General features: G+C 32.5%; 1 protein-coding gene and 1 long non-coding RNA gene across 2 annotated transcripts; one reads left to right on the top strand and one right to left on the bottom strand.

Annotated features, from left to right (window-relative positions):
- Positions 1-5,512: 5,512 nt before the first annotated feature.
- On the top strand, positions 5,513-6,113 carry LOC132054563 (uncharacterized). Its single transcript, XR_009414325.1, has 2 exons — positions 5,513-5,933; positions 5,979-6,113. It is a non-coding gene; the product is annotated as an uncharacterized LOC132054563 (long non-coding RNA).
- Positions 5,931-8,769, bottom strand: LOC132054562 (putative F-box/LRR-repeat protein At4g15060). The gene is made up of 3 exons (XM_059446545.1): positions 6,523-8,769; positions 6,242-6,430; positions 5,931-6,143 (listed from the first exon to the last, which is right to left on the bottom strand). The coding sequence occupies exons 1-3, from the start codon at positions 7,708-7,710 to the stop codon at positions 5,967-5,969; spliced, it is 1,554 nt and encodes a 517-aa protein (XP_059302528.1). The 5' UTR covers positions 7,711-8,769; the 3' UTR covers positions 5,931-5,966.
- Positions 8,770-26,487: the final 17,718 nt, after the last annotated feature.

Consider the following 26,487-nt stretch of genomic DNA (forward strand, 5'->3'; position numbering starts at 1 on the left):
ATGCCTATCTTATACAGAGATATAGATTTCTTTCTTTAACATTCAAATAATCATTTTCCCTCTAATTTTCATCATTTAGAAATATTAAACTTCACTAAATATTTAATTAGGTGAAATTATTTAAATCCCCCAAATTAAAGAAATGCACAGCCACAAATCTTAGCTCAAATGGACGTGGATTGTTTCTGTCTTTGCTTATTCCTTTTCCTTTTCCATTTTTACCATCCGATTTTTTAGTTTCACTCCAAATCTTATGGGAAACTCCCATAATTCTTCCTCTTCCTTTTATATTTTATGTACCATCCCAATACTTCCATAGTCATCCTATAAATTCATTATCACATATAATATAACGTAAAGGAGTTCAGGAAAAACAGAAAAAGAAGAAGAGAAGGAGAATATAACTCCCATTAATACTTTTGTTATCCTTGTTGCACATTCTTTAGTACCAAAAACGAAAAAATCTCCATGAAATTATAAATACATCATGCTCCGCCATCCTATATCATTTTCATCCTCATATTCATCAATGAATGTCGACACATGGAGCTGTGAAGGTAGGCTTCGGAGACACAGTGGCGAATCGTATCTTCTCCAGAGAATGGTTTTCATATCTCTTTGCTAATTCTTTGAAGGCCAAACCCATAAGAAAAAGAGGTGAGATTTGAAATGGAAGAGGATGTGTGCTTAAAGTGGAATGCTACTAAAGTAGTATTCATAGGTTTGAGGCAAGTTACAATTATATTTTTACGTAATCAATGATTGAAGTAATGGGTTTAAGCAAGTAAAAGAACATGGTTACATAGGTATAGAAAGGAGAAATGTGTGTGCACGGCTCATCAGGAGGGGAGAAATGCTTTGATAAAGATAGGAACGTGGGTATAATTAGAATTATGAAGGAAATAATTGTCAATAATAAGATACCATAAATGAGAGTCGTTGAACTTTTTGCAAACTTGCTGGGCATCAAATAGTCGGTAAAACATTAACATAACAATAGAGAAAAAAGATAAAGAAATAGTTTTGTAACTGATTTTGATAGTTGAAGAGGCCAAAAACAGTAGTCAATACCGTATGATTTCAGTTAATTTTAATTAATAAACCTTTAAAACAGTTATTTGACTTTACTGCTTTGTCTTAAAAATCAGAATTGATTATATTTAGCTAATAGATTATGTAGAATTTTTTTAAAAAAAATCCAAAAAAAAGGAGAAAAAAGATAAATGTCAATGTAGGCCATAGAGAGACGCCACATAGGATTGCCTATTGCTAGCTTTATATTATTTATTGATGATTAATATTATTAAACAAGTTATTCAATTCATCTTTTAAGTTATTCAACGGTGTAAATTTTTTTTAAAATATATAGTGCATAAAATTAAATTTTTTTTTTAATATATAGTGTATACAATTTAATTTTTTTTTACTGAAAGTACTTGGTATGTAAACTTAATTACTAGCAGTTACAACTTACAATTAAATTGCTACCTCTTGTGAGTCTCATAGACCATACTTTTTTTATATTCTTGATTATTTGTTGCCTTGTTAGCGCCCCACTCACCCTTTGTCCACCCCCCCCCCCACGCCACCCCCACCCTTTGGTTATTTATAATCTTTTGTTGTTTTAACGAACTAGTATTCATACCCGTGCAATGCGCGGCCGGTAAACGAAACTAATCATAGAAAATTATTATCTTAATTGTTTAACATTTAAAATTATTTCCAAAAACTTTGATTCCACTTTTTGTGAGGCAAAATGAAGTCTATTGTGTGAGTCGCATAATAAAATAAGATTGGAGATATGCTGTTGGACTATGATATGAGAGAGAAGTGGCTCCTCGGACATATACTAAAATTGCAACAAATTAAGGTTAGCAATAAATTAATTTGAAGGGAAAAAATAGTATTTAGGTGATTTTGTATCTTTAATGTAATTTAACCAATTATAATATATTATTTTCATTTATTTTAGTTTGTAATAATATTAATTAGAGTTACTTACAGTTGTATTTTCGGTAATCTGATTGTCTATTTTTTATTTTTTTTTACAATACATAAAACTTAAAACTCGAATGAATTAAAACTATTCTAGACCAGTTTTGGGAAGCTAGCTCCATACGTGTTGATCTCATAAAGCAACGTCAATGCACTATGTTAAAGATGATTGATTGCTGATGCTTCGGTGCCAAGAAATTAAAATCTCAGCCTCCAAAAGTTCAACTATTACGCCTACTATAATTTCCTTTAAAAAGTAACCTAAGACCTAAGTTTATCAGAGAATCGACCCATATATGGAACGATATAATCACTTACCCGATTTGGCTAACTTAAGCCTAAGTTGATCAGATAATCGACCCATATATGGAACGATATATTCATTTGATCAGAGAATCAACCCATATATGGAACGATATAATCACTTACCCGATTTGGCTAACTTAAGGAAGATTGGTCCGGCCTTATCTTCCATAAAAAGAAAATTTTAGTCTAGAATACGAATAGTCTATGCATCTGGACGTGAATAAGAACTTATTTATATTCACTATTTATATCAAACTAAGTGATTTAACCTTAACAATAAAACATAGACCTTTAGTATTTCTTTTCATCAAACAAAAAGATAGGGTGAGAATTCTGAGGCTCTAATCTCGAAAAAGAAAATAAACAACACAATATTAATTAGTAATAATCTTCTCCTTTTTATTTTATATATTGAATTAAGTAAATTAGAGAAAAGAAAAAGTAGCACCTTTGCAACTTTTATTTTTTCGTTGTAATCAATAAATAAAAATTACTTATACCACAAACTGAAACATGTTACTACAACTCTACAAGGTTAACATGCATCCATGCATATTGTAACAATTAAAATGGGGCATTATGGAGGGAGACCTTTAATTTCCTCGTAGTTTTTTCTTGTATGACGTAAAGCCCTCCCAACTAATCGTCCAAACACGTATGATGATAATTACTTTGGCTTGAAATAGATATACGTGTGTTCATACAAGACTTCCGGAAGTGATGTTTTTATTTATTACAGACTTTTTTTTTTTTTTTTTAAACATTGGCCTAAGAGCATAGAGTAAAAGGTGGTTAGTTAAATATTTTAAATCGCAGAATTATGTTGAGTATGTAGAAAATTACAATATATATAAGTTAAAAATTACATTATATACATACATATTATTAAATTTTAGAATATCTTTAGCGAAATTCCTACATTCGTCAGAAGTATCAACATATTCGATCCAAGGCTGTGTAGTGCCTAATTACCCTGTAAACCTAGCCTACATATATGAGAATATTTCTACATGATACATGGCAGGAGCTTATTGGTCATGAAACAAGCAACGGGAAACTACGTCCTTGTCAATCCTTTTCTTTAGAAGATCACATGATAATATGCAAACCATCACACGTTTCATTAACGTCTAATGAGACATGTAAAAAGGTTTCATGGATCATTAACGTATATATGAAGGGGATACAAATTAAGAAGAAAAGAGCCTGGTTAATTGAGCCTATATAACGTTGTTTGCATTACTATTTTAGTTTACTAGACCTCGGGGAAAATGTGACACAACTGTTGATTGGGAGAAGGGGAGTAGTTGCGGAGACTATAATTTTTTTTTACAAGTTTGACAAATCTCGGTAGCTTTTATTCTAATCTTATATGTATTTGTAAATCACTTAATTTATGTACTATAAATAATTCATCCCGAACTTAATATAAGCTGCCTTTTTTGAAATCCTAAAAAATTAGACTTAAGATTGTAATATATATATATATATATATATTACATTTTCAAGCGTAAAGATCATTAAAAATGAAAAATAAAAGGTATAAACAAAGATTTTTCCTTTATCACGTTTTCAGCTATTTTGGTTCCTCTTAAGGTTTATGATAAATCATTGTAACAAAAAATGATATAGGTAATTAACCATATATGTCATCTTCGTCTTATGCGCATGTCACAAAAAGAAATTGATAGAAACTTTATGCCTATATATACGTAGGTAGCTTGAGCTAACACCCATACACACTTGGCATAGTTGTTTAGTTGAATATCTGAGAATATTGCAATTGTCTCCCAAATATGAGGGTGATTCTAGCCGTGACTGTAGCTACTCTCCGTAGAGTTAGCCATCTGCGACCTGCTTCAGGATGGGGTGATCCACGGTTAACTTACCTGATTAAGGTATTACATATGTCTTATTTTCTCAAGTTTGTTTTGTTTTTCTCCTTCTCTAATTAATTAGAGCACTAACTTCCCCTAACCGCAAAATGGTTTGTATACTCAAATTTTTTGGATTTAATAAACCACATGCAGAGTTGCATCATCTTCTAAAAAATATTGGACGAGACTTTTTATTGGCATATTTTCTACGTTACTAGTGCACTATAGTATAATTTTTTTAATATTCCTAAACATTTTTGTAATGCAATTAATCATATCACCTAGTTGAGGTGTCATGGATGCGGGTGGACGAGCATGCCTATACCTTTGCGGGTTGCCTCAACCGTACGACGGGGAACCCATCATTTTAATGCTATAATATCAGTGAGTTATATATTTTCTGTCACCTTGTTTATTTTGATCATTTCTGTTTATTTAAGTCACTGATTCTTCTTTCTGTTTGAAATGTATCTAGTGTGAGCATTGCGGAAACGTTGGAACTGTCCGAATTCTGCAAACAATGGGGTCGCCGATAATTCAAGAACAAGCGGCTATGCCTGTAATGGTGTTAGAGGTGATGGGACTTGCACTCGACTACAATTTCGTGGATTTTGCATTTAACTGGAGAGTTCTTGCACTGTTTTACGGGAGGTGGAACCGCGTACCTCCCTTTCGACTAAGCACTGGCAGCTACGTGGTGCCAATGGATGAATCCCGTCTTGATCCTGGTGATTACCCTCCTATGGTCATCGACGTTGAAGGATTTTACGCACCAGCGGATTAATACTTGGGTCTAGTGCTGGGGATGTTTATATACAAGACAAATTAATCTATACCAATAATTTAGTATTAATCGTATACTTGAAGGTCTCTATAGTATAGACCAAATCATTAATCTTATACTTGAATAGGTGAATTATACTTCTATGCTAAAATTAGTTGTTCTTGTACAGAACAATGTATGATTATACCAGGACTGCTATATAAAATTTTATATTTATAAAGTTAGAAGAATTGTACTGTAATTCAGTTTATATGCATGCTTAGACCACTTACAGATGCATGCCTTGCATATTTTTTAATTATGGGTATCCCTCTTTTGAAGCCACAAGCGCACAACAGCACAACATAAAATAGAACCAGTTCTGCCAAACAAAAAAAAAAAATTAAACATTCCATCCAGCATCATATAAATTTAAGACAAGAATTCAATGTAAGTTCTAAAAGAGGGGCCGTCTTGAAACAAAAAATTTGTAATAACTGCAACGGGTTATGATGAATCCTTTCAGAAGATATATAATTGTTTCTAAATCATCTGAAATACAGATTTAAAAGGATAATTGCTTTAATAATTCTTCTATATCTCTCAGGCAGGGGTTTCTCATTTATCAAAAGATGTTTTACTCCCTGAAACCCGGACAAGAGTGCTTCTCAAACGTATACAATCACTAAACCAAGTTCGTTAAAACAAGAGCTTTTGTATGGTGAACGAATAGAGACCAAACACAAAACAGAATCAGTTACTGTCTAACCAGTTTGTCTTTTTTAATCATGGGAATAACTGGATGAAAATTAAAAGGCAAAAAGAGAGAAAATAAATAAAGGTTGTCAATAAACCATAATCCACCTTTTCCAACTTTGAGACTGCAGTAGCGATGAAGCGGATCCATGTGAAAATAAGCAAATCAAGACAGGCAAGATTAATTTTCAGTCTAAGACCAGCGAGCTTCTAATGTCAGCATTCTATAATTTTCAGTCTAAGACCAGCGAGCTTCTATTGTCAGCATTCTACCATGTCAGTTTGAAACAAATGGTTGAAACTTGACTTGATGAAGAAGGATCCCCATATCGTCTAGTTGAGCTCTCAACTTCAATTTCTTTAAGATAGTGCCTCCAACATTTGATTCGTCTTGATTCACAGCAGACAGGAACAGTCTCTCTTTCCATTAGTTTCTCCATCAAGAACTGAATTATTGCATACCAAAAGTAGAACATGAATGAGAAGATTAAGCACTGCTATTCATTTTACAATATAAGAGCAAAGACAGGAAAATCACGTTCACCTGTATAAAATTTTCGTTGTGCTCCCAGATTCTGACAACTGACAGAGTCTCTGGATGACAAGTCCAAAGCAGACCATCTAACAGAGTTTCAAAATTTAAAGACTCCATAACTTGCTGTATCTTCACATGCTTAACAACAGATAGAGGGCAGGACGATGTTCCATTCAGCTCTTCCACGATGAATGTATTCTTGATTATCAACAAAAATGAATGAAAAGGATAATCAAATGTCACAAAATATAAATTTAACCAAATAAAGTGAAAATGGTGTTCAGACTTACAGTCGTTGAATCTATAGACAGAATCAGTAAATTCAATTGTTCGAATCTAGTTAGATCTTCCTTCAAATTTTGAAACCAACTCGTGCCTAGATGATCGATGGGCATTAAGTTGACACAAGATTCCTGCAGGGAAGATGTTGTCATAGAGAATATGACAGGCAATTTACGAGCTCCATATTCAAAATGGAGCAGGTTTGGGGTGTCTATGCAAAGTTCCACCAGACTCTTGCCAGAACGGAATGTTAACTGTCTAAGTATACAACTCGAAAATTTAAGCCTCCTCAACTTGAAACAGAAGTTCAATTCTAATTTCTCAAGAAGGGGTAGTTCAGAAACAAGATTTTCTACCATTAGGTCAGTAATCTGCTCAAATGTTATGCTCAGTTCCTTCAGAAGCTTGAAAGTAGTCACGTCAAATTTTAACTCGCTGTTACATCCTCTATAATATAGACTTTGAAGTTTAACAGCTTGAATGCGGATACTTCTATATTCCCGAGTTATTTCATTCGGTTGATGTAAGGTAAGCTTCACAAGTTTGGGGAGATCAGATATCAATACATCTTTTACTCCCTGACACCTGATGAGACTTAAATCTTCTATCGCTGGACAACAAGAACAAATTTCCAAGATTATCCGTTCCTCCAAAAAGGCATCAGTCAGAGATAGCTCCCTCAACTTAGTAAGATTTATATGATCAACAATTAGAGGCCACTCTAGCTTAAAACCGCCCAATCTCAGAGCTATCAGTGATTTAAATGTTGAACCTGGCAAACTGTACCAATCTTCTTCATAATGGCGCGTAATATGAACATCTAATTCTTTGATGCAGTTATTGGTGGCCAATCTTATCCATTCGTCAATACAAGAGGCGTTTTTTAGATACGAAAGTTTAAGAGAAAGCCTGAATTTCTCTATCTTTGCTTTTTGCATGCGGAGGTTTATCAATGAGCCATCAATAATACTTAGGAAAGCATCTCTTATATCAGCTTGTTCCGATTCCTCTTTTTCTGTAGACAAGAGTTTCCATAAGGAAAGGTCGTTATGAAAATCAAATGTAAATACAGGAAGCAAATTCCAGACTTTCAGCCATGTCTTGGAGAGGACACTAGTTTGAGCTGCATCTTTTGCAGGTAGGAAGAATAATATGTGCTGCAAAATAGGGTCAGGTAACTGAGAGATTTGATCCATTACAGTAACTTTCTCTACTATGCTACTTCAGTGGACATCTTTCCTGAAAATTAATAACGCAAAAAGATATATTAAACAACACATTTGGTCGACTGTATTCAGATGTCAAAGAAAAAGGATCGAAGTCCTACAAGGGCCTGGACAATTTCAAGATATTGTATCACTTCCCAAAAGATGGAGATATCATATGTAAGTCTTAAGACAATACTAACACTTTTTGAGTGCTGCAAATAACCAAAAAAAATTTCGAAAGTTGCAATGTTCTAAAGTCAAGCGAAGGACAACATGAATGTATTCTACTACTAGCCTCGCTTGTACACTTTCACAATATTCAAAACATACATGAAGTAATGTGTTTCTAACCTAGATAAATTATTTTTAAAGAAATTAACAAAGACGAAAATTCCTACAGTCAAGCAGTTACACTTGGTCAAAATGAAGGTATAAATGTTACTTGGAGTAACATTTTGTTATTTCGTAACGACACTCTACTAATTGAGAAATATCATACAACTTAATAAGCTAGTATGTGTAGCGATTACACATGATACGTTACTGAAATTAACGACACTCTGCTACAATTCCATCCTCGTACACTTTCAGCCTTATAGGAAAAATTCAAAAACCAGCGAACTTTCGGAATAAAGGCATTTCAGAATAGCAAAATGAATCACAATCAGTAATAAAATCGTTTGACATTTAAAAAAATAAATCAGAGCAATCTTCAATCAGCCAGCATTCGACCAATTAAAAAAAGGACCATTTCATAATACACGGGAAAAAAAATCTGCTTTAATCTTTGCACCACCTAATAATACAAGAAAATGGGACAATTTTGGTAAAATCGTACCTACATCGCATAAAGTTTTGTAGTCTATGGCATTGATTTCTTCTTTAATTACAACAAGTGATTCACTAATTTTTAGTTTGGAACTCAAAGAAAACAATCTATTGAAATGGCATTTTCCCGGATACTAAACCCTAAAACATAATGAGAATCTCTAATTCATCTACTCCTAGTATATTCCAGAACCAATTTTTCTGTCTATTGAATTGAAAATGATACAAACCAAAATTCAAAATTAACGAGCAAATGTTAAAAGGTTCTAGTCTGGAGTGTACGTACCTAAAGAAGACTGGGTTGCTCAATCAAATTTTGAATATTTACTAATGAATCCAAACCCTTAAATTAGCACCTTATTATAAATGGAGGAACATATTGTGTAATTTATAACATGGATACATATGTTTATTTCTTTCCTATTTCGAGATCCCCTAACGCCAAATTACAAACACTATTTTTGGTAGCTAATATCTCGTCTTTCATGTTTAATGATGAGACGTTTAATTTGATTGATTGATTTTCCTAAAATACTGAGAGAAAGTTTAAAATAATTGTTCGTATTTTTATTTAGAAGATCAATTCCGATTCTTACATGTGATTGCATAATAATGGAGTTCAAGAATTTGAACAGCAAAAAAGATCTCAATTAAATTCTTAAAATAAGAAGTTTCAATCAAGGCGAGATCGCATATTTGTAATCCCTCAAATAGTCAATCTTGACATTGTTTTGACTTTTGATTGGCTAAACTTAATACTTCATATTGGTAGGATTGGGTAACGATTATACAATGCGAACACGGAGGATACAAATTTTGTTACACCATCAGGTAATATTGACCTGCTATAATGGGTTACTAACTTTTTACTGCAATAATTTTTTTCCTTCTCTAAATACAATCTCAAGCTTTTTATTTTTCCTCTCTCCTCACCCCTACAGAATATCCGTCTTCCTCGTTCTCTCAAACCAGAGTTATTTAAGCACCCATCTATGTTTTCTATTATTGGCTTTTTGTTCCCCATGTATATTAGTCCACCCAAAATATCAATGTGCTTTGTTATATATCCAGTTTCCACCAAAAATGTAAAAGAATTACATGGCTTAATAGTGTGATTTAAGTTGATTTGTTTTTTCTAGTTCTCAAATGTTTTCAATCTTCATAATTTATAAGGCCTTTTGAATTAGATACTGAAGTTAAGTAACAGAATGGATCTTTTCAAACCGAAAATGGACCTATAACCAAGAGGTTTTGGGAACTTAATTATATTTCCATGAGCTAAAGACAAAATCTTCATCAGTGATTATTGATGATGATATTGAGAATTTGGCATGAAAACTGAAAACGTCAAAAGTAGTAAATAAATTTGGAAAATGAAATTATTTGATTACAATTAAACTCAGAAATATTTTAGTTAAAGTATCAATAGGATTCTACTTGCCTTTAATTTCTTTCAAATACTAAAGAAAGTTACTGTGGTAAATCATCTTTGAGATTACCTGATAGCGGAGAAAAATTAGTACACTGACAGTGCACCAAACTTAAACTCAATTAGCTTCTAGCGTGCATCCATATTTTTTGCATAATCTTACTTCAATTAAGCTTCAGCATCTATTTCGCGAGTAGAGTGATGGGTCAATTGACCCACGCGGCAATTTTGCTTTTGTCCCAATTTTATGCTGGTCAATAACTTTTTCGCCGAACATAAACTTATATTTTCGTATCATAATATTCAATAAGTTATGATTTGTGGACTTGAGGAACTTAGATCACGCTAGGCATATGTTGGACAAAAATTTATGACCCCAGTTAGGGGTGGCAAATAGGTGAGTTTGGTTGGATTTGGTTTGGTTGAAAATGGTTTGAACAAAAATGGGTTGGTTTCAAAACCGCCCATATTTTATGTGGGTAAATATGGGTTGGGTGATAAATCATTTGCCAGGTTGGTTATGGGCTAACTCATATTATACAAGTGTATGTTTATAATTTTTTTTCTTTTGTCAAGTTAAATTAATTTTTTCATATAAATTTCAGGGGTGAGGTGTGGGGGTCGTGGAGGGGGTGGGATGGGGGTAAGAATTTTTTTTTTCCATTTTTTATAAAAAAAATTATAAAAGCAAAATATTTGAAATTGATTTTTTTTTTTTTGGGGGGGGGGGGGGGGGGGGGGGGGGTTTGGGTTGGAGAGGGGTGGATGGGGGTGGGTAAGAATTTTTTTTTTCCATTTTTTATAAAATTTTATAAAGGTAAAATATATGAAATTGAATTTTGGGGGGGCGGGGGTCGGGATCGGAGTGGGGGGTAAGAAAAAAAATTCTCCTTTTTTATAAGCTTTTTTTTATAAAAGAAAAATAAAGTATATGAAATAAAAAAAAAAGTGTTTGGGGGTGGGGGGCATGGCGGGGTGGGTGGTCCGGTACGGGTTGGGGTGGGAGGTAAGAAAAAAATTTCTCCTTTTTTATAAGCTTTTTATAAAAGAAAAATAAAATATATGAAATAAAAAAAAAGTGTGGGGTGGGGGGCATGGCGAGGTGGGTGGTGGGGTAAGGGTTGGGGTGCGAAGTAAGAAAGAAATTTCTCATTTTCAAAATGAGTTGTTATTGGGTCTAGTGTGTTCTTATATGGATATCCATAGTTTAACCATATTTGCCCATATTTTTATGGGTTAAAGAGAGACTTGAAAGCCATATTTACCCACCTGAAATATGAGTGTCCCAACTCATTAACATGTGGGTAAAATTGGTTAATTTTTTAAATATGGGCTCAAATTGCCACCTCTAACCCCAGTTGAAGGTAAAATTGAAGACCAACCCGTTAGAAGAACAAAAGTGCAATTTTTTCGTATTGTTTGCATTGAAGGCGATTCTGAGATTCTCCAATTACTCCGGCCCAACTGGATCGACTGCCTATCTTTTCTCCCTGACATGAGATGGCCCAAGTCCACATTTGAATATCTAAGCAACTATGCAAATGGGCTACAGTTGGACCGTGAAGTCGTGAACCCATTGTCATTTGCACGTTTGTCTCTATATGTGCTGATCTTTAATTTTGGTCCCTCAATGGAACTTATGCCTATGTCCCTCTAGGTATAAGCTCCGTTTGAAGGACAAAATGAGGACAAGCCCATTTGAAGGCAAACCGTACAATTTCTTCGTTTGGAACTCCCACGAAAGAAAAGAAAAAAGATGTAAAAATAGTCTCGACATAGAAACTGAAATATTTAGGAGTACCTGGTTCGCTTGTATTTTATTTTAGTTATAACTGATACTTATATAATTTTATACTGCAATTTTGATTTTTATACTATTCAATGTAGATAACAATCAAAACTAGTTCTATCCCTTGGAATTTGGATAGAACTAGCAGTATTAACTATCCCTGGATAGAACAAGCAGTAATGAAATTGCTCTTCCGCCAACGCCTTTTTGCAAAGATATTGAGAAGGTATTTTTAAAATTGCAATTTACATCACTTTATTGCAATTTCAGTATAGTTTTGTCCGCAATTACAAATGACTTCTTAACATTAAATTATTTTATAATTGAGCACGAATAACTATATACCATGAAAATTCTTTAGTGGGAAAGAAGTTTCTACGTGTCAAAATAGAACATGTACGTTTTCGTAATGTATAGAAATGGTATATAAGTTGAGTCACGAGAGACGTATAGCCGTACTTTTTAATTATTATTTTGCTTGGCCTTAAATGAAAAGAGGCAAATAGAAAAGAAAATTGAGTTTACACCTGGTGATAAAGAAACTCACATAAATTTATTCCAAAAAAAAAAAAGATTAAAAGAAACTCACACAGAACAGCCGTGTTAGGTATTCTCTTTCGGGGAGTTTACAGCTGGGGTGCTGTACTTTGTCCTTTTGTGTTTAAAAAGAGTATGAGCCTGTTTGGATGGGCTTATGCTATACTTATAAAGTTTGCTTCATAGCCTTATGCCAAAAAAAAATAAGTTGGGTATCTAACTTATTTTTTTGGCTTTATGTTCGTTTTCACTTTATGTTCGCTTAGATAATTTAAGTAAATGGCTCAATTATTTTTTCAGCCTTATTTTAAGACAAAACGACTTTAAAGTCTACTACCCAAACACTCAAAAAAGTTGAAAAAATTTTATAAGCAACTTATAAGCAACTTATAAGCCAATCCAAACGGGCTCTATGTGGCAAAGGCGAGGTTGTTGGTTAATAACTCTGCCACATGACATCATACTTGCGTCATTCTTATGAAAGGATTACGGCTTTCAGCTCTTTAATTTCTCATCCAACTCTTCTGCACCTAACAAATCGGTTATTAATTTCGTCTTCCTTCCTCTGCTAATTAAAGCAAGAGAAGTTGAGATCTATATATATAATATAAAGTTAGGCATAAACAAGGTGATGTGGCACCTTTCTATGGCCTTATTTATCTTTTTTGTGAGATTTTTGCCTTTTTTCCTACTTCTCTCTTCAAAATTTATTTAAGTAAAGGCTTATTAATTTAAAATTAACTGAAATCATATCGTTGTGCTTATTAAACCACCTTTATTACTGCTATCATGTAGCCGCTTCCTTTGTCTAATTCAGTTACAAGACCATAATTATAGTAGACCAAATTAATTAAAAAAAATAGTCTGAAGAATGGTTGTTACCGTTACAACCATTCATAAGTATCCACGTTTATGCCAAAGAACGTGTCTATGGCTCTTTAATAGACGTGGAAACGGACAAACATCCCTCTCTGCCAACACTTTGATGAAGTTATTGACTTGCATTGGTTTATTGGTCATCTAGAATTTGTAGGTGCTATGTCATAATATTTATAAAAAATATAACAATGAGTATAATCTCTCAATGTCAAAATATTAAAATAAAATCACTCTCATTGTAAAATACTGTCTAATTTAGCCTAAAATGCTATAATAATTATTATCTATGATAAGGAATAACGTCATATTTTATCGGCTGATTCTACTTATATGTTCATTTTTTGACATTTGCACTTTGATTTGCTGGTTTGAAATTACTCTTCTTAACAGCCATGCACAAAGAGATAATTCTGGAAAAGGTATGTAATTTTTGTTTCATTTTTATTTGGATTTTCATCAAGAATTATATACTAAATAATGAAATTAGTTTTCACATAGATCAATTACTAATCTGTGAAGATCATTGTGTAGCTGTTTTCATTGATGATGTGGGTTTATATTGCAACATCATTTTGATTAAGAATTTGTTGTTAAAGGACTTAAGGAAAAGTTCGTCAAAGTCGGGTGAAGTTTCTGGCTATTATACCATAATTTCTAGCGGGGAATGGCCAGAGCTCTATTATTTTGTTCTTGTGGTCATAATTATCTAAAATGTTAATAGAATCATGAAGCTACTTCCGATTGTCAATGGGATTAAAATCTGTTGGCTATTTTTTACATTTGATATTTTTAAAAGAAATTAATTAATTCAGCTTTGATTTCTGTATACGTGCTAAAAGGAAGAATCTGAAGTAATTATATTGTTAAATAAAGATTCTGCGAATGACCTGGAAAATAAATCAATGAATACTACTAGATGTGTTGCAAGATGTATGAAATTGGATAAAATGACTTCAAATTTGACGATTTGCTTGAGTTTAACGACATTTTGTGAGGATCCCTTATCTTTTGAAAAGCAAGATAAATACATATTACTTCCCTTCAAGTGTGCCATAGGATTATGAAGTTTTTGTGCTTGATATTATGCATTGAAGTCCAAAAAAATAAGATTTAAATATTTGATAAAGAACAACCAACTTTGAGAAAACATTGATTTCAAAGCGTAACTGAAATTAAAGTGTTACGACTAAATAGTGTACTAACTATAAAGTTTGTCAAAAAGTACACCGGCATCACTAAATTGAAGGTCTTAGAGATATGTGATAATATATATTCTTGTACATTCTACTTTTTATTGTAGAACACCTAATTAAAATATAAATTTGCTGATATTTTTATCACCATGCGAAGCGGGGCAATTTCACTAGTAGGATAAGTAAGAGAATCCAATTTTGAAGTTTGTTCTAGTAACTGTTTAACTGAAGTTTGTTCTAGTAACTGTTTAACTGTAATTTAATATTAGGATAATAATACTTTTGATCCCTCAACTAATGGTAAATTTTGATTATAATTTTTAATATTTGACTAACCATATTTAACCTTCATTTAATTAAAATGTGTATTTTATAGTTTATATGTTATATTTTAACTATTTTAAAAATGTATTATCGTCAAATATAGTAAGGTTTGCGCACAATATGTCCTCCTCATACCTCATTTAGTGGGATTACACTTGAGTACGTAGTTGTTGTTGTTATCGTCAAATATGAAGTAATAGATCTAGTTTAACATAATAAATGTGTAATTAATTGATAGAACAATTAATAATTATGATAAATTGACAAATATTCAACTAGTTATAAAATTAAAATTACTTATTTCAATTAATTGAAGATAAAATATAATTAGTCAAATATCACAAAGATTAACACCATAAATTACAAATAACTCAACGGACCATGATCATCAATCACTACGTACTTTTACGGTGCACAATAATGGGTGATTCTTTTATGTGCTTTTTTGGTGATACAATACGATTGCTACAAAATTCTACTTCTAAATTTAGCAATATATTTATTACCACATTATTTTCCAAATCTCCTGATGAATGCTCATACTCTGGTTTATTAATTTGTAGCATAGACCTTTTTAATTCCTTACATAATACTTTCTCAATTCGTTTTTTATGTGGCGTAATTTGAAAACTTCAGATTCTATTAATTTAACAAAAATTCTATTTTGATTCTCTTGTTTATGATTGTAAGACTCTAATGAAAGGTTTTCGATTAGTGTATGTTTCTCTAGTTAGAAAATCAGTGAATCAAGCTGCTCATGCTTTAGCTAGGGCGGTTGTTTCTATGTCTAATGAAATGGGGGTCTGTTCCGCCATCTTTTATTTCTGATGACTCGCTTTTGATTTGCATAATAACTGAGAAGACACACAAGAATTCTATTATCAAGTGTTTCTAACCACTTTCAATGAGATATTAACCGGAAAATAACGTAATAGAGTGAGAGAAATAACATATGGCTTTGATGGGTGTTCACTCCTGATTTACTTATTTTTTCTTTTGGTTTCTCACTGGATGTCTGATATCCATATTGAGATCCGACTAAATTTGAATTTGTATAGAAAAGATTCACATTAAAAGTAAAAATCTCCCTAATAAAGGCGACTCTACACTCAAAACTCGGACCCGGGATAATCACTCCTGATTTACCAATTTGTGGCAATGGCGTAGATCCTAAATTACAAATTTTCCATCCCATTTATTGTAATGACACTTGTCTTCTACGAATTACAAAAAAATATTCAAAATGAAGAACATATAATTTTAAGTTAAAGTTTTGAATATTTTAATGGATTTGAATTCTTGAAAATTGCATAAAAGCTAAACTGTGTTATAAATTTATTGACGTCTCAAAATGAGAAGAGTTTTCATATCATATTATATCAATATCTATATCTATATCTATATCTATATCTATATATAATATAAAACTAGGCATAGACAAGGTCATGTGGTACCTCTCTATGACCACCATTGCTATTTATCTTTTATCTCCTTTTTTTGACATTTTTCCATCATTTTCCTCATTGAATATTTAAAAGCCAATGTAAAGACAATAAATAATAATAGAAAATAATTGAGAATAATGAAGAGTCATAGTATAGGCCGTTACCTACAAAATGAAGAGTCTGTGAGGCAATTAAGAATTGGAGTAATAATTGATAATGAAGAGTGGTACAGTCTTTTCCTGAAATCTCTTATGTTCCTTCTATAGTTCATTCTTCCGTTTTCTGCCACAAACAATATTCTTAATCTACCTTCTCTTTTCTTCTTCCCACTTTCTTTTTAGGTAGATTTTGTGGTTTGGAATGTACTTGAAACTTTTTTTAGAAACGCTTAAAATTAGAATATCAATTGTTATTATTCTTTTTTCGTTTTTGTTTCACACTTCCATTAAATTAAATTGGGAATGTTATATTGTTAATCTTTGTTTTGGGCTTTTCCTAATTTAATTATTGAAAATGGGAATATTACATATACTTCGAATGTTGGTTTCTGATGTTTCGTTCTTCCATTTTTTCTTTATAATCTTTTATATTTTATTGACTTTCGGTTTGTTGATTATTGCAGGTTGCTCGATTTGTTAATTTGCTGATTTGCAAGGCGTCGTCATATGATTGCAAACAAACATCTTTCAGTTTTGTTTAATTATTTATTCAGTAGGTTGCGTCTTACAACCGAAGTACAACATGACTCGCAGGTCATATGAGCGTATAGGAATTGGAACAAATAATTGGATGTCATGTTTTGAAAATTATGTAATATTATAAATATGAAAGATATGTGATTCTTAAGTTGACGTTGGACTATTTTTATTGTTGCTATATTCCTTCAAAGCTTAAAATAGGTTGACTTGGTCTTCTAACGGTGTTTTTAACTAAGAAAAAAGGAATAAAACTTTTTTGTGTCAAAAATTGATTTTTTGTTGCGAGAATGATTTAACTCTGTTATACGTCTCATCTGAAGATAATATTGCAGGACTGTTTTAGAGCAGACTAAGTTTAAGGAGAAGGAAAAATAGAGGTGCATCAAGATTCAAAATCCACAGGTTTCTGCAATATTAATTCTCTAAATTTTTTAGCAAAGTTTAACCGACTGAATACATAAATGAATATATATATATAACTAGTTAGATATGTAGATGTCAGACGTAATTAAATTTTTCAATTTGGAGGATGTATATATATGATTAGGTTACTGCTTGTGATATTTTATTTTTTTAATCTTAATTTTCTTGTAACTTTTTTTAAGACCTTGATGCATTTTAAGTGAGAGTATACATTTTACAAAAAAGGTCCAAAAATTCCCCTGTAGTATTTGAAAAGTTATAAAAATACCCTTCATCCACATATTTGTTTAAAAATACCCTCCTTCCACCTATTTTGGCTCACTTATGCCGTTAAAACTAAATGCCCTCTTTTTATTTTTGTTATTTATTACGTGGCGCTTGCCTATTGGTCGAAATTATAACCCACTCCCACCGGATCTTTTCCCTCTTTTCGAATACTATAGGGGCATTTTTAGAAAATATAGAAAATATTTGATCTAACAGTCTATAAAGTTCTTGTATGGTCATGTTGTGCTTGGAATTTTTTATTTTCTTATATGTGTGTGTGCCTTTTTTTTTTTTTTTTTGTAATATCGCTAATATTTGTTCTTTTATATTTCCATGTAGGAACGAATATACATTAGAAAGAATGGACATGATTAAAGATTTTAAAGAAAGAGTTTGAATCAGAATTAGAAGTACTAACGACTTTTCCACTTTGAGAAATGGTAATTTTGTGTAACTTTCCTTGAAATAAATTTAAATCTTATGAATGAATAGCCTATTTCCTAACATTTTTTGCCTTAATTGTTTGGAATGACTATTTCGTTTCCTTTAAACTAATAAATATCATATAATACAAGATATTACCGAAATCATTAAAAACTAAAAATTTCCTTAAATTTTTGCTTTCAATATCTTAAAAAGTGATACTTTCACTATTTTCATTTAGAATTTTAAGAGTGGTATCTGCTCTCATTTCCCTTTATCTTATACCTTAGGAACTAAAAAAATTCTCTAATACAAAAGAAGAAAAAATAAATTAATAAAGCCATAAAGGATATAATATACCAAGGATGAAAAAGGACAAAGCTTCCTTGCGTGGATGTTCCCTTGTAATTATGCTTAAATTAATATTAAAGAAAACTATATGTTGTGTTGAATTTTTACTCTTTTTCTAAATTGAACAGTGCAATTGCAATAAATATCTCTTTTTTGTGTTTAATATGATACATGATTTAATCAAATTACGGCTAATGACATAACAAGATATGACATTAGTATATAATACTTTATTGTTCATCCATATTGAGAAAAATTTGCATTGTAATCCAAATTTTTATATTATTGAAATGCTTGAAAAAAAGTTTAGTGTATTTTGTGAAGTTGAAAGTTGTACGCATCATTATTTAAAACACGAAAATAGTGAAGGTTGTAACTATTCTCTCAATTAACGAGAAGTTGAAAGGACTCATCATTCAGCATATGCTTCTATGTGTAAATGCATACAATGTCTTTCTATTTTCTGTCACATTCTCATCAAGTCTAGATTTTTTTTTTGTTTTTGAATGTCTTTTGCTTTTTATAAGTGCAAGAAATGGATGGAATTCTACGGTTTCATTCAAAGAGATAGGGAATATATAAATATTATATAAATATTAGTTTTTTTATATAAATTATAAAATTAATTAAAATGTAATAAAACATCTAATATAATGAATATTAAATAGTAATAGTAATATTATATACATGAAGGCTAATCACGTTCAGGAGCATTAAGTTATTTTTTGCATTGAATGAAATCCCTATTAAAAAGGATGAGTAAATAAGAAGCTCATAAGTCCTATTTTAATGCTCCGCATTTACTTCTCTCTAAACGCGTGCAACTACAATTCCTATTTAGATAATCATATATAAGTGCGAGTGAAAAAGAAGTTGAGCAACCGTATTTTAATGCTCCACAAGTACTTCTCTCTAAAGACTAAACGTATCTATACATGAACATAGCTTATACTCTCTCCGTTTCATATTATTTGGCCACATTACTAAAAATATATGTCCCCAATTACTTGTTCATTTAAAAAATCAAGATAAAATTTATTAAATCTTTTCCATCTTACCCTTAGTATTAAATGTTCTTGAAAATAGTCAATATTGATTAGAATACATTTATTAGAGAGAGATAGGGGTAAGATAGTACTCCCTCCGTTCACTTTTACATTCATTTTGTACATTTTGTATTTGTTTAAGAAATACTAAATGAATTGCATAATTTATCAATATACTCATATTAATTAGTGTATATTTTTATTGGATTTGAAAAATGATTTGAAGTGAGTAATTAATACTATGGGTAAAACTTAAAAAATAAATTGTCTTATCTTGATATGCTAAAAGTGATAAGTAAAAGTGAAAATCTATTTTTGGAATACTGGACTAGTAAAAGTGAACAGAGGGAGTACAATATAGGAGTATCTTTTATTATGATTTCTTAAAGGGCATGCAAAAGGGAAGGTGGCCAAGTAATATGGGGCGGAGGGAGTATTAATAACATATTTCCCTCATTGACGTAAAAACCGCAGAACTTGAAGAGTTGTAGTAACTCACCATAAACTCAATTCAATTTACTAAGTTAATACAAATTAAATATCTACTAAATGCACATTATATTACTGCTAGCTATAAAATGTCTATCAAATGGACTTCTTCTTCAGTATATGATTGTTGCTTTGTTTGTAGGTTTTGGTTTATTTTTTTCCCCTAAGAATTCTGATTATGCACATATTATCGTCTGCTTCTGATACAACGTAACATTGGTAAGCATATGGAGGCGCCCTTTCAAGGACGGCATCATGATGTTGTTACAAAGTTAACTTTGAACATATTTTTGTTTTGGATAAGCAATATTTGTCCGATACAGCTTACTTTGAAGAAGATTTAAGACGAATACTTACTCTTTGCGTAGATATGATAAAATAAAGCGTAATGGAGCGAGGTAAGGAGGGTGAAGTAGTCTTGATCCCACTAAATATAACTTGTCTGTCTCCTCCCTCGACTTAAGTTTCCTTTTTATTAATTTTTTTTCATTTTTTGCACTTGTAAGTTGTAATAAGTAGCAATTACGTCTACGGGAACTCAGTTAACACCCCTTTCAGCGGAAAATTAGTGTAAATAGGTAATTTGTTTAAAGGATATATCTTATATGTTGAATTATTTTGACTTTTTTGTGTGTTTACTTCTTTATTATTTAATTCTCTCTTAGTGAGATTCTAGCTCCACCAATGACAGGATAAGTTTCTTAATGTTAAATTATGGGATACACGTGTAATGCACGTGCATGTTTGCACCTAATAACACAAATGATTAACTCTTTACATGTTGTGCAAGCCTAACTAAATTCAATGGCTGCAATTTTCATATTTAGAGAACATCGCCTCACCTATGCACTGATAAGCATCTCATCAAACAACCTGAATATTCGTCAAATTGAGCTTCAAATTTTTGCAGTTACATTTTCTGTTACTTATTGCACCATATACAGATATAAACAATATTGTTCTAATTGACCAATAATTAATCATAAAACACTTAGACTATTCTGCAAATAGAGCTGGTAATTGTTACAGTTACAATTTCTATTACTCATAACACGAGTGTCTTCATATAATGTGTATATATCGTTCAAATTAATTTACACAAATTAACATGGGATACACGTGTCCAAAACTTGTTCATTAATTAGTGTGAAGGAAATACTTAATTTATTTTTCTCAGAAGTGCGTAAGATAGAATGCTCGGTGATCAAATGTGTTAATAACTCCTCTATTCTAAAAAAGCCGAGCTTCGCATTTAACAACTGCTTAAGCAGTGTAGTGGTTATATTTAACACCTACTTATGTAGCGTGACACTTTTTTTTTTTTTTTTTTGTGTGTGTGTGTATATATAAACATATTATCATCGCCTTTAATTTGGATCATCGCCTTTCTCTTTGAACATGAATAGCTCATGTTTTTTTGTGTATATGAACATGTTGATCATTGCCTTTGGATCATCGCCTTTTTCTTTTAACATGAATAGCACCAGCTAGATTTCAAATGGAAGAAAGCTTTGATACTCTATGCAGAGTTTTACAATCAATCCGAGATCTACCTATTTAAGGTAGGTTTAATTCCACACTCTTACCTTGGAGTATAATACAATTCAAGGTGTGTAAATTCATAACAAAATTTTACGATCTTATCTCCATCTATTATGTGTTTTTATTAATTAAATTGAGCAAAAAGTGAAGAAAAAGTTAATTAAGATGGTATAACTTTTGGGTATTGATTCTTTCGGTGGATCAGTAGGAAAAAAGTTGGCAGTTTGTTTCATTATTGATAACTATAGCCCAAATGGCTGCAACTGCGCCTTCCCCTAACAAATCGAATGACCGTAAAGTTAGCTAGCAAATCAATGGGCAAAAGCTGGGTCAAAAGTAAGCAATGTCCTTGTAGTCGCTCCTGTCTCTAGTAATAATTTGGTCTCAGGTTGATAATACTAACTACTAAGTAAAAGAGAATGTTGTGCCGTTCAATGCACGATCGATCTAATAAATCAAAGTATCTTAGCTAATCGTCCGACCATTTAGAATGGAACAAGGGGAAAATTGAATTCTTTCTCTGTTGTTTTTTCAACCTTTGTTCTTGTCTCATTTTCTCCTTTTACTTTATTATGCTTTGGACTTTCACTTTCACTATTGTTTTGGTCATTTTGGATTTTAGGATTGAGGTTTTTCAAGAGAGCCCTCCTCGTGGTACTTCCAGAATATTTTGTGCCTAGGGCATATCTTAGTAATATTACTTTTTCTCACGAAATTAATTTGTTTACTATGAAAATATAAGTACGTGTACTTTTTTTACTTCATAAAATTAAAAGAGGTAGACTAGTCCAGTTGGTCACAATAATTCTACTTATGAAAGTTATATTTAAAAAAAAAAGATATTTATGACTTCATCTTAGAAGTGTAATAAAAACAGTAATACTATGATTTCATCTTAGAAGTGTAATAAAAAGAAGGGATAATTTAAGACACCTCCATCAGGTTTGATTTCATAACACTTACCCTCTGATTTACAATATTTTTTACCGCCCTTACTTTGATTTATTTGTAGCAATTCATGTAATCGATTTATTATTAATATAAAATCTGTGATCCCCCCAATTTGCCCTTCTAGTGCACTTTTTGTTTAATTATGTAACAAAAGTGAGGTCAGTCTTATATGATATTGCACTACTGCAGTAACTACGTACAAGACATTTTTTTTTTTTTTTTGCATATAAACTGTTACGAAAAGAAATTAGAAAAAGGTACCAGCCTGTAATTAACTATACTCTTCATAAAGTTAAATTAATTTGATTAGGTGCAAACTTAGGGTGTCTTTGGTACAATGGAAAATGTTTTCCTAGAAAATGATTTCTTGAAAAACAAGTGATTTTCCTACTTATTTTCTTGTGTTTGGTTGGATGCGGAAAACATTTTCTGGAAAATATTTCTAGTGTTTGATTTGACGAAATATCAATCCAACCCCCTAACCACACGCACTTCCAACCTCCCAACTCACTACCTCTCACCTCCCCCCCCCTCCCCGCCCCCACTCCCCTTCATTCCAACCTTCCCTACTATCCCCACCCCACATTTTGAGAAAGATGCTACTTTCGCAAAATGGCTATTTTTATAAGATAACCAAATATGTGCATAGCTTTGCAAGTGGCCTTTTTCTAATACAACCAGAAAAATGACTATTTTGCACTTTGAAAGACAACCCAAAAAAGTGACTGTTTGTAAGCTAGTCATTTTTTAAAAGTGACATAAAAGTAACTACTTTCACAAAATGACTATTTATGAAAATTGACTACTTTCAAAAAGTGACTATTTTAAAAAAGTATCTAATTTCACATAGTGGCTATTTTCTAAAAGTAGCTACTTTTCGCAAGTAATATTTTTAAAAAGCGTCTACTTTTGTAAAGTGATTACTTTCGTAAAGTTGCTATTTTTTAAAGTTACTACTTTCACAAAGTACCTAGTTGTACAAAGTTGAGAGATAGGGGGGTAGTGGTAGGGAGGTGAGAGGTAGAGGTTAGGGCTAGGTGGTGATAGGGGTATGGATGGGGTAGGTGGTTATAGGGGTGGGGAGGGAGGTAGTGGGGGGTGGTGGGGGTGGGGGTAGCAGGGGTGGTTAAGTGGTGGGGTGGGGTTAGTGGGGGTGTAGGGGGGAGTGGGGGGTTTGAGAGTGGTAGGGTGTGGAAGGTCGAGGGGTAGGGGTTTGGGGTGTTGAGTTGGTGGGGGAAGAGATACTGAACTTGGAATGTTACTTGTGGAACTTGTTTTCCCTACTTTCATTAAGGAAGTCATTTTCCTCATTTTCAAGAAACTTGTTTTCCTAGAAAAAATATTTTCCAAGACATTTTGATCAACCAAACAAACTCTTAGATGCAAGTAATTTTCTTTTCCTTTTACTTTCCCATGTTTTTGAAATCAGATATATGTGAAGATCCTAAGTTTAAAAGAATATATTCACTTTCCAAACTGCCTTTAAGATGAAATTTCAACGTTAAAAAGTGTAGTGCCATTTCACTTCCCATTGATAAGTCTGGATTTTCAGGCTTTCCACATTCACTACTTATTTTTTTTAGGAGTCATTTCAAGTATTTTCTCTATTTCTATTATGTTTTTGTGTGAAGTGGCAGAAAAAAATGAAAATGCGGCCAAGATGTGGCATCGCATATCCGTGATGCGGTCACAAAGTGTTTGCACAAATCAACAGAAAGTTTGCCAACATGTAGCAAGATGCGACACCGCAAACTCCAGATGCGGTCGTACTCCTTATGCGACCGCATACTTGGCGCCGCATGTCGTTATTTAGGCAACTTTTGTACTTTTTGTTCTCTCTCTATAAATACTCGTGTCTAGGTTTTTGGGAACATTATTGAATATTCTTCACTTTTACTTTTTGTTGTCCATTAGCATTAAAGGCAAACCTTGTTGGGTAGTGAAGAATCTTACACCCTTTTGTCATCTTCTACATTAAACCATTGTAAGCTTATGAAAACCTTCTTTATCTTTGTCTTTTATTTAATAGAAATGAGTAGTTAATCTCATTAACTAAGGTTGTGGGACCAAATGTGTTAATTATATGATTAGGTTTTTGCATCCAAACTCCATTTCTATGTTAAAGATGTTTTTCTATTTACTCTTCAAGCTTTAACAACATTTAATGGTGTACAATATTATTTGTGCCTAGTTACTTTTCCTTTGCTTGAGAAAGAAAGTAAAAGTTAGGAAAAGAGTAGATAGCAAGGATTTGGGGCTTTAAAACCCATCTAATAGCTTGAGCTAGAGATAGGAAAGCTAACTTGAAATAAAACGGGTGTTCACATTTTCGACATTTTAAGGCTTGAGAAAGCTTAGTAATGATATTTATCGATTTGATCGAGAGACTTTTGATAAATCTACGTAGCCCAGGTTTAAATACATCTAGACATATAAAGGAGTTGGATTGATACCCATTCGCATTACTTTTCTTTGGGACCGCAATCTTAGTGCCTTTACATAATTGTTAAACCAAACATAATCTTCCTCTATCAAGTAGTGTGACAAACATTAAAACCAAACATTATTTGACAACGACCGTTTACTCCTATTTTTAAAGGTGTAATTTGGGCGTATCACCAGGGGCGGAGACAAGTGGTGGCCAGGGTGTTCACCCGAACCCCCTTCGGCGAAAAATTACCATGTATACACAAGGTTAAAATTATTTTTTATGTATAAATTGTAGATGTTGAACCCCCTTGTCTTCCTCGTTTCTTACTTTTTCATAATTTTTGAACCCCCTAGTGAAAAATCCTGGCTCCGCCACTGCGTATCACCCATCTCCACCGCTTATTAAGTAAGTACTTACTAATTGAGGTGTCGTCCGAGCAAACAACCACCCTATTTGGTGACAAAAATGAATCCATTTTTCAACGGTAGATGTAAGTGCATCTGTTGTTAGCGTTCGGATCTATATATAATTAAAAACTGTTAAACTGTAGCTATATTTCAACATCGTAATTATTTTATTGCCGTATAACTAAGTTAATACTCCCGTCGTCCCATTTAAGTGTACATATGATATTTGTACACGGTGCTTAACAAAAAAAAATTAAGTAATAAAACTATTGACTTATTATTTAAAACATGGCATTTATTGTTATAGTTATAAAATTATATCATATTAAAAGTAAAGGCTTAATACATATGCGGCCACTTAAACTTGTCCGAATTTTTCATTTAAACACTCATACTAAAAGTTGTTCCTATTGAACACCAGAACTCAAGTCAATGTGTGCCTATTCAACACCTAACTGAAAATCTCTCAACAAAGTAAAATGTGTGATTTCACACGTGATGACATGGCAAATATGACAAATCGATGCGCGACACCTGGAATTAAAAAAAAAACTATCTTTTGCTAATTTTTTTCAGAATCTCCCCCCCCCCCCCCCCCCCGCACCTAGTCTTTTCAATTCTTGGTCACCGACTATCCCGCTGTCCCGAAGTAGCTCTCATCAAAGCCTTCGAATAAAAGTTATCACGCGCTGTCGGCTGCGGCACAGAACCTGGATTAAACGTCGAAACTGAGGATTCTTATTTGGCAATGGATGCCTCATTGCACCGCCGCCAGGTTTGGAAGACGATCCTATTGCGTTGCTCTGATTAGAATTATTATTGATACTAGCATTCTTAGGATTAAGCTTTTTCAAAAAATCTTTCGCATTTCTGAGGCTATCCTCAATTGTAAAAGTGAAATTAGTTATGGCCTTGTGGCAGCGACACAGCCTTGTCGCCGTATCATAGGCCCGAGCAGCTTCCACAGGTCTATCAAAAATCCCAAGCGTACACGTGTCCTTTAGCCAGGATATCTAATCCCAGCTGCGCGCGTACCTCCCCGTGGCCTCTTCCTCACACCCCTGAATGAATAGCCACTATCACCACCACATCTCCACTTTCTTTCTGCGCTATCTGAAAAAGAGAAGGTTTTGTGTGGTTTATATTGCCGCCTCTCAAGGGGTATTTGTGTGGTCCACTCAAAGATTTAGGCGGCTATATAAACCACTCTCCCTTTTTCCTTTTTAACTCACAGGTTCTTATCTATATATAAAATATTAAACTAAATTCCTTTTCTTTTTAAGTTGGCACAGAAGGAAAGCGGCGACACGGCG

Source organism: Lycium ferocissimum, chromosome 4 (genome assembly GCF_029784015.1).
Source record: "Lycium ferocissimum isolate CSIRO_LF1 chromosome 4, AGI_CSIRO_Lferr_CH_V1, whole genome shotgun sequence".
In the NCBI taxonomy this organism is placed as follows: domain Eukaryota; kingdom Viridiplantae; phylum Streptophyta; class Magnoliopsida; order Solanales; family Solanaceae; genus Lycium; species Lycium ferocissimum.

What these genes read in the sequence shown, in the direction of transcription:
- LOC132054562 (XM_059446545.1), bottom strand. Translation starts at nt 7,710, where the DNA reads ATGGATCAAATCTCTCAGTTACCTGACCCTATTTTGCAGCACATATTA. An exon ending in TGTCTATAGATTCAACGACT is followed by an intron (nt 6,431 to 6,522) that starts GTAAGTCTGAAC and finishes TTGATAATCAAG; the next exon opens with AATACATTCATCGTGGAAGA. An exon ending in ACAACGAAAATTTTATACAG is followed by an intron (nt 6,144 to 6,241) that starts GTGAACGTGATT and finishes GCAATAATTCAG; the next exon opens with TTCTTGATGGAGAAACTAAT.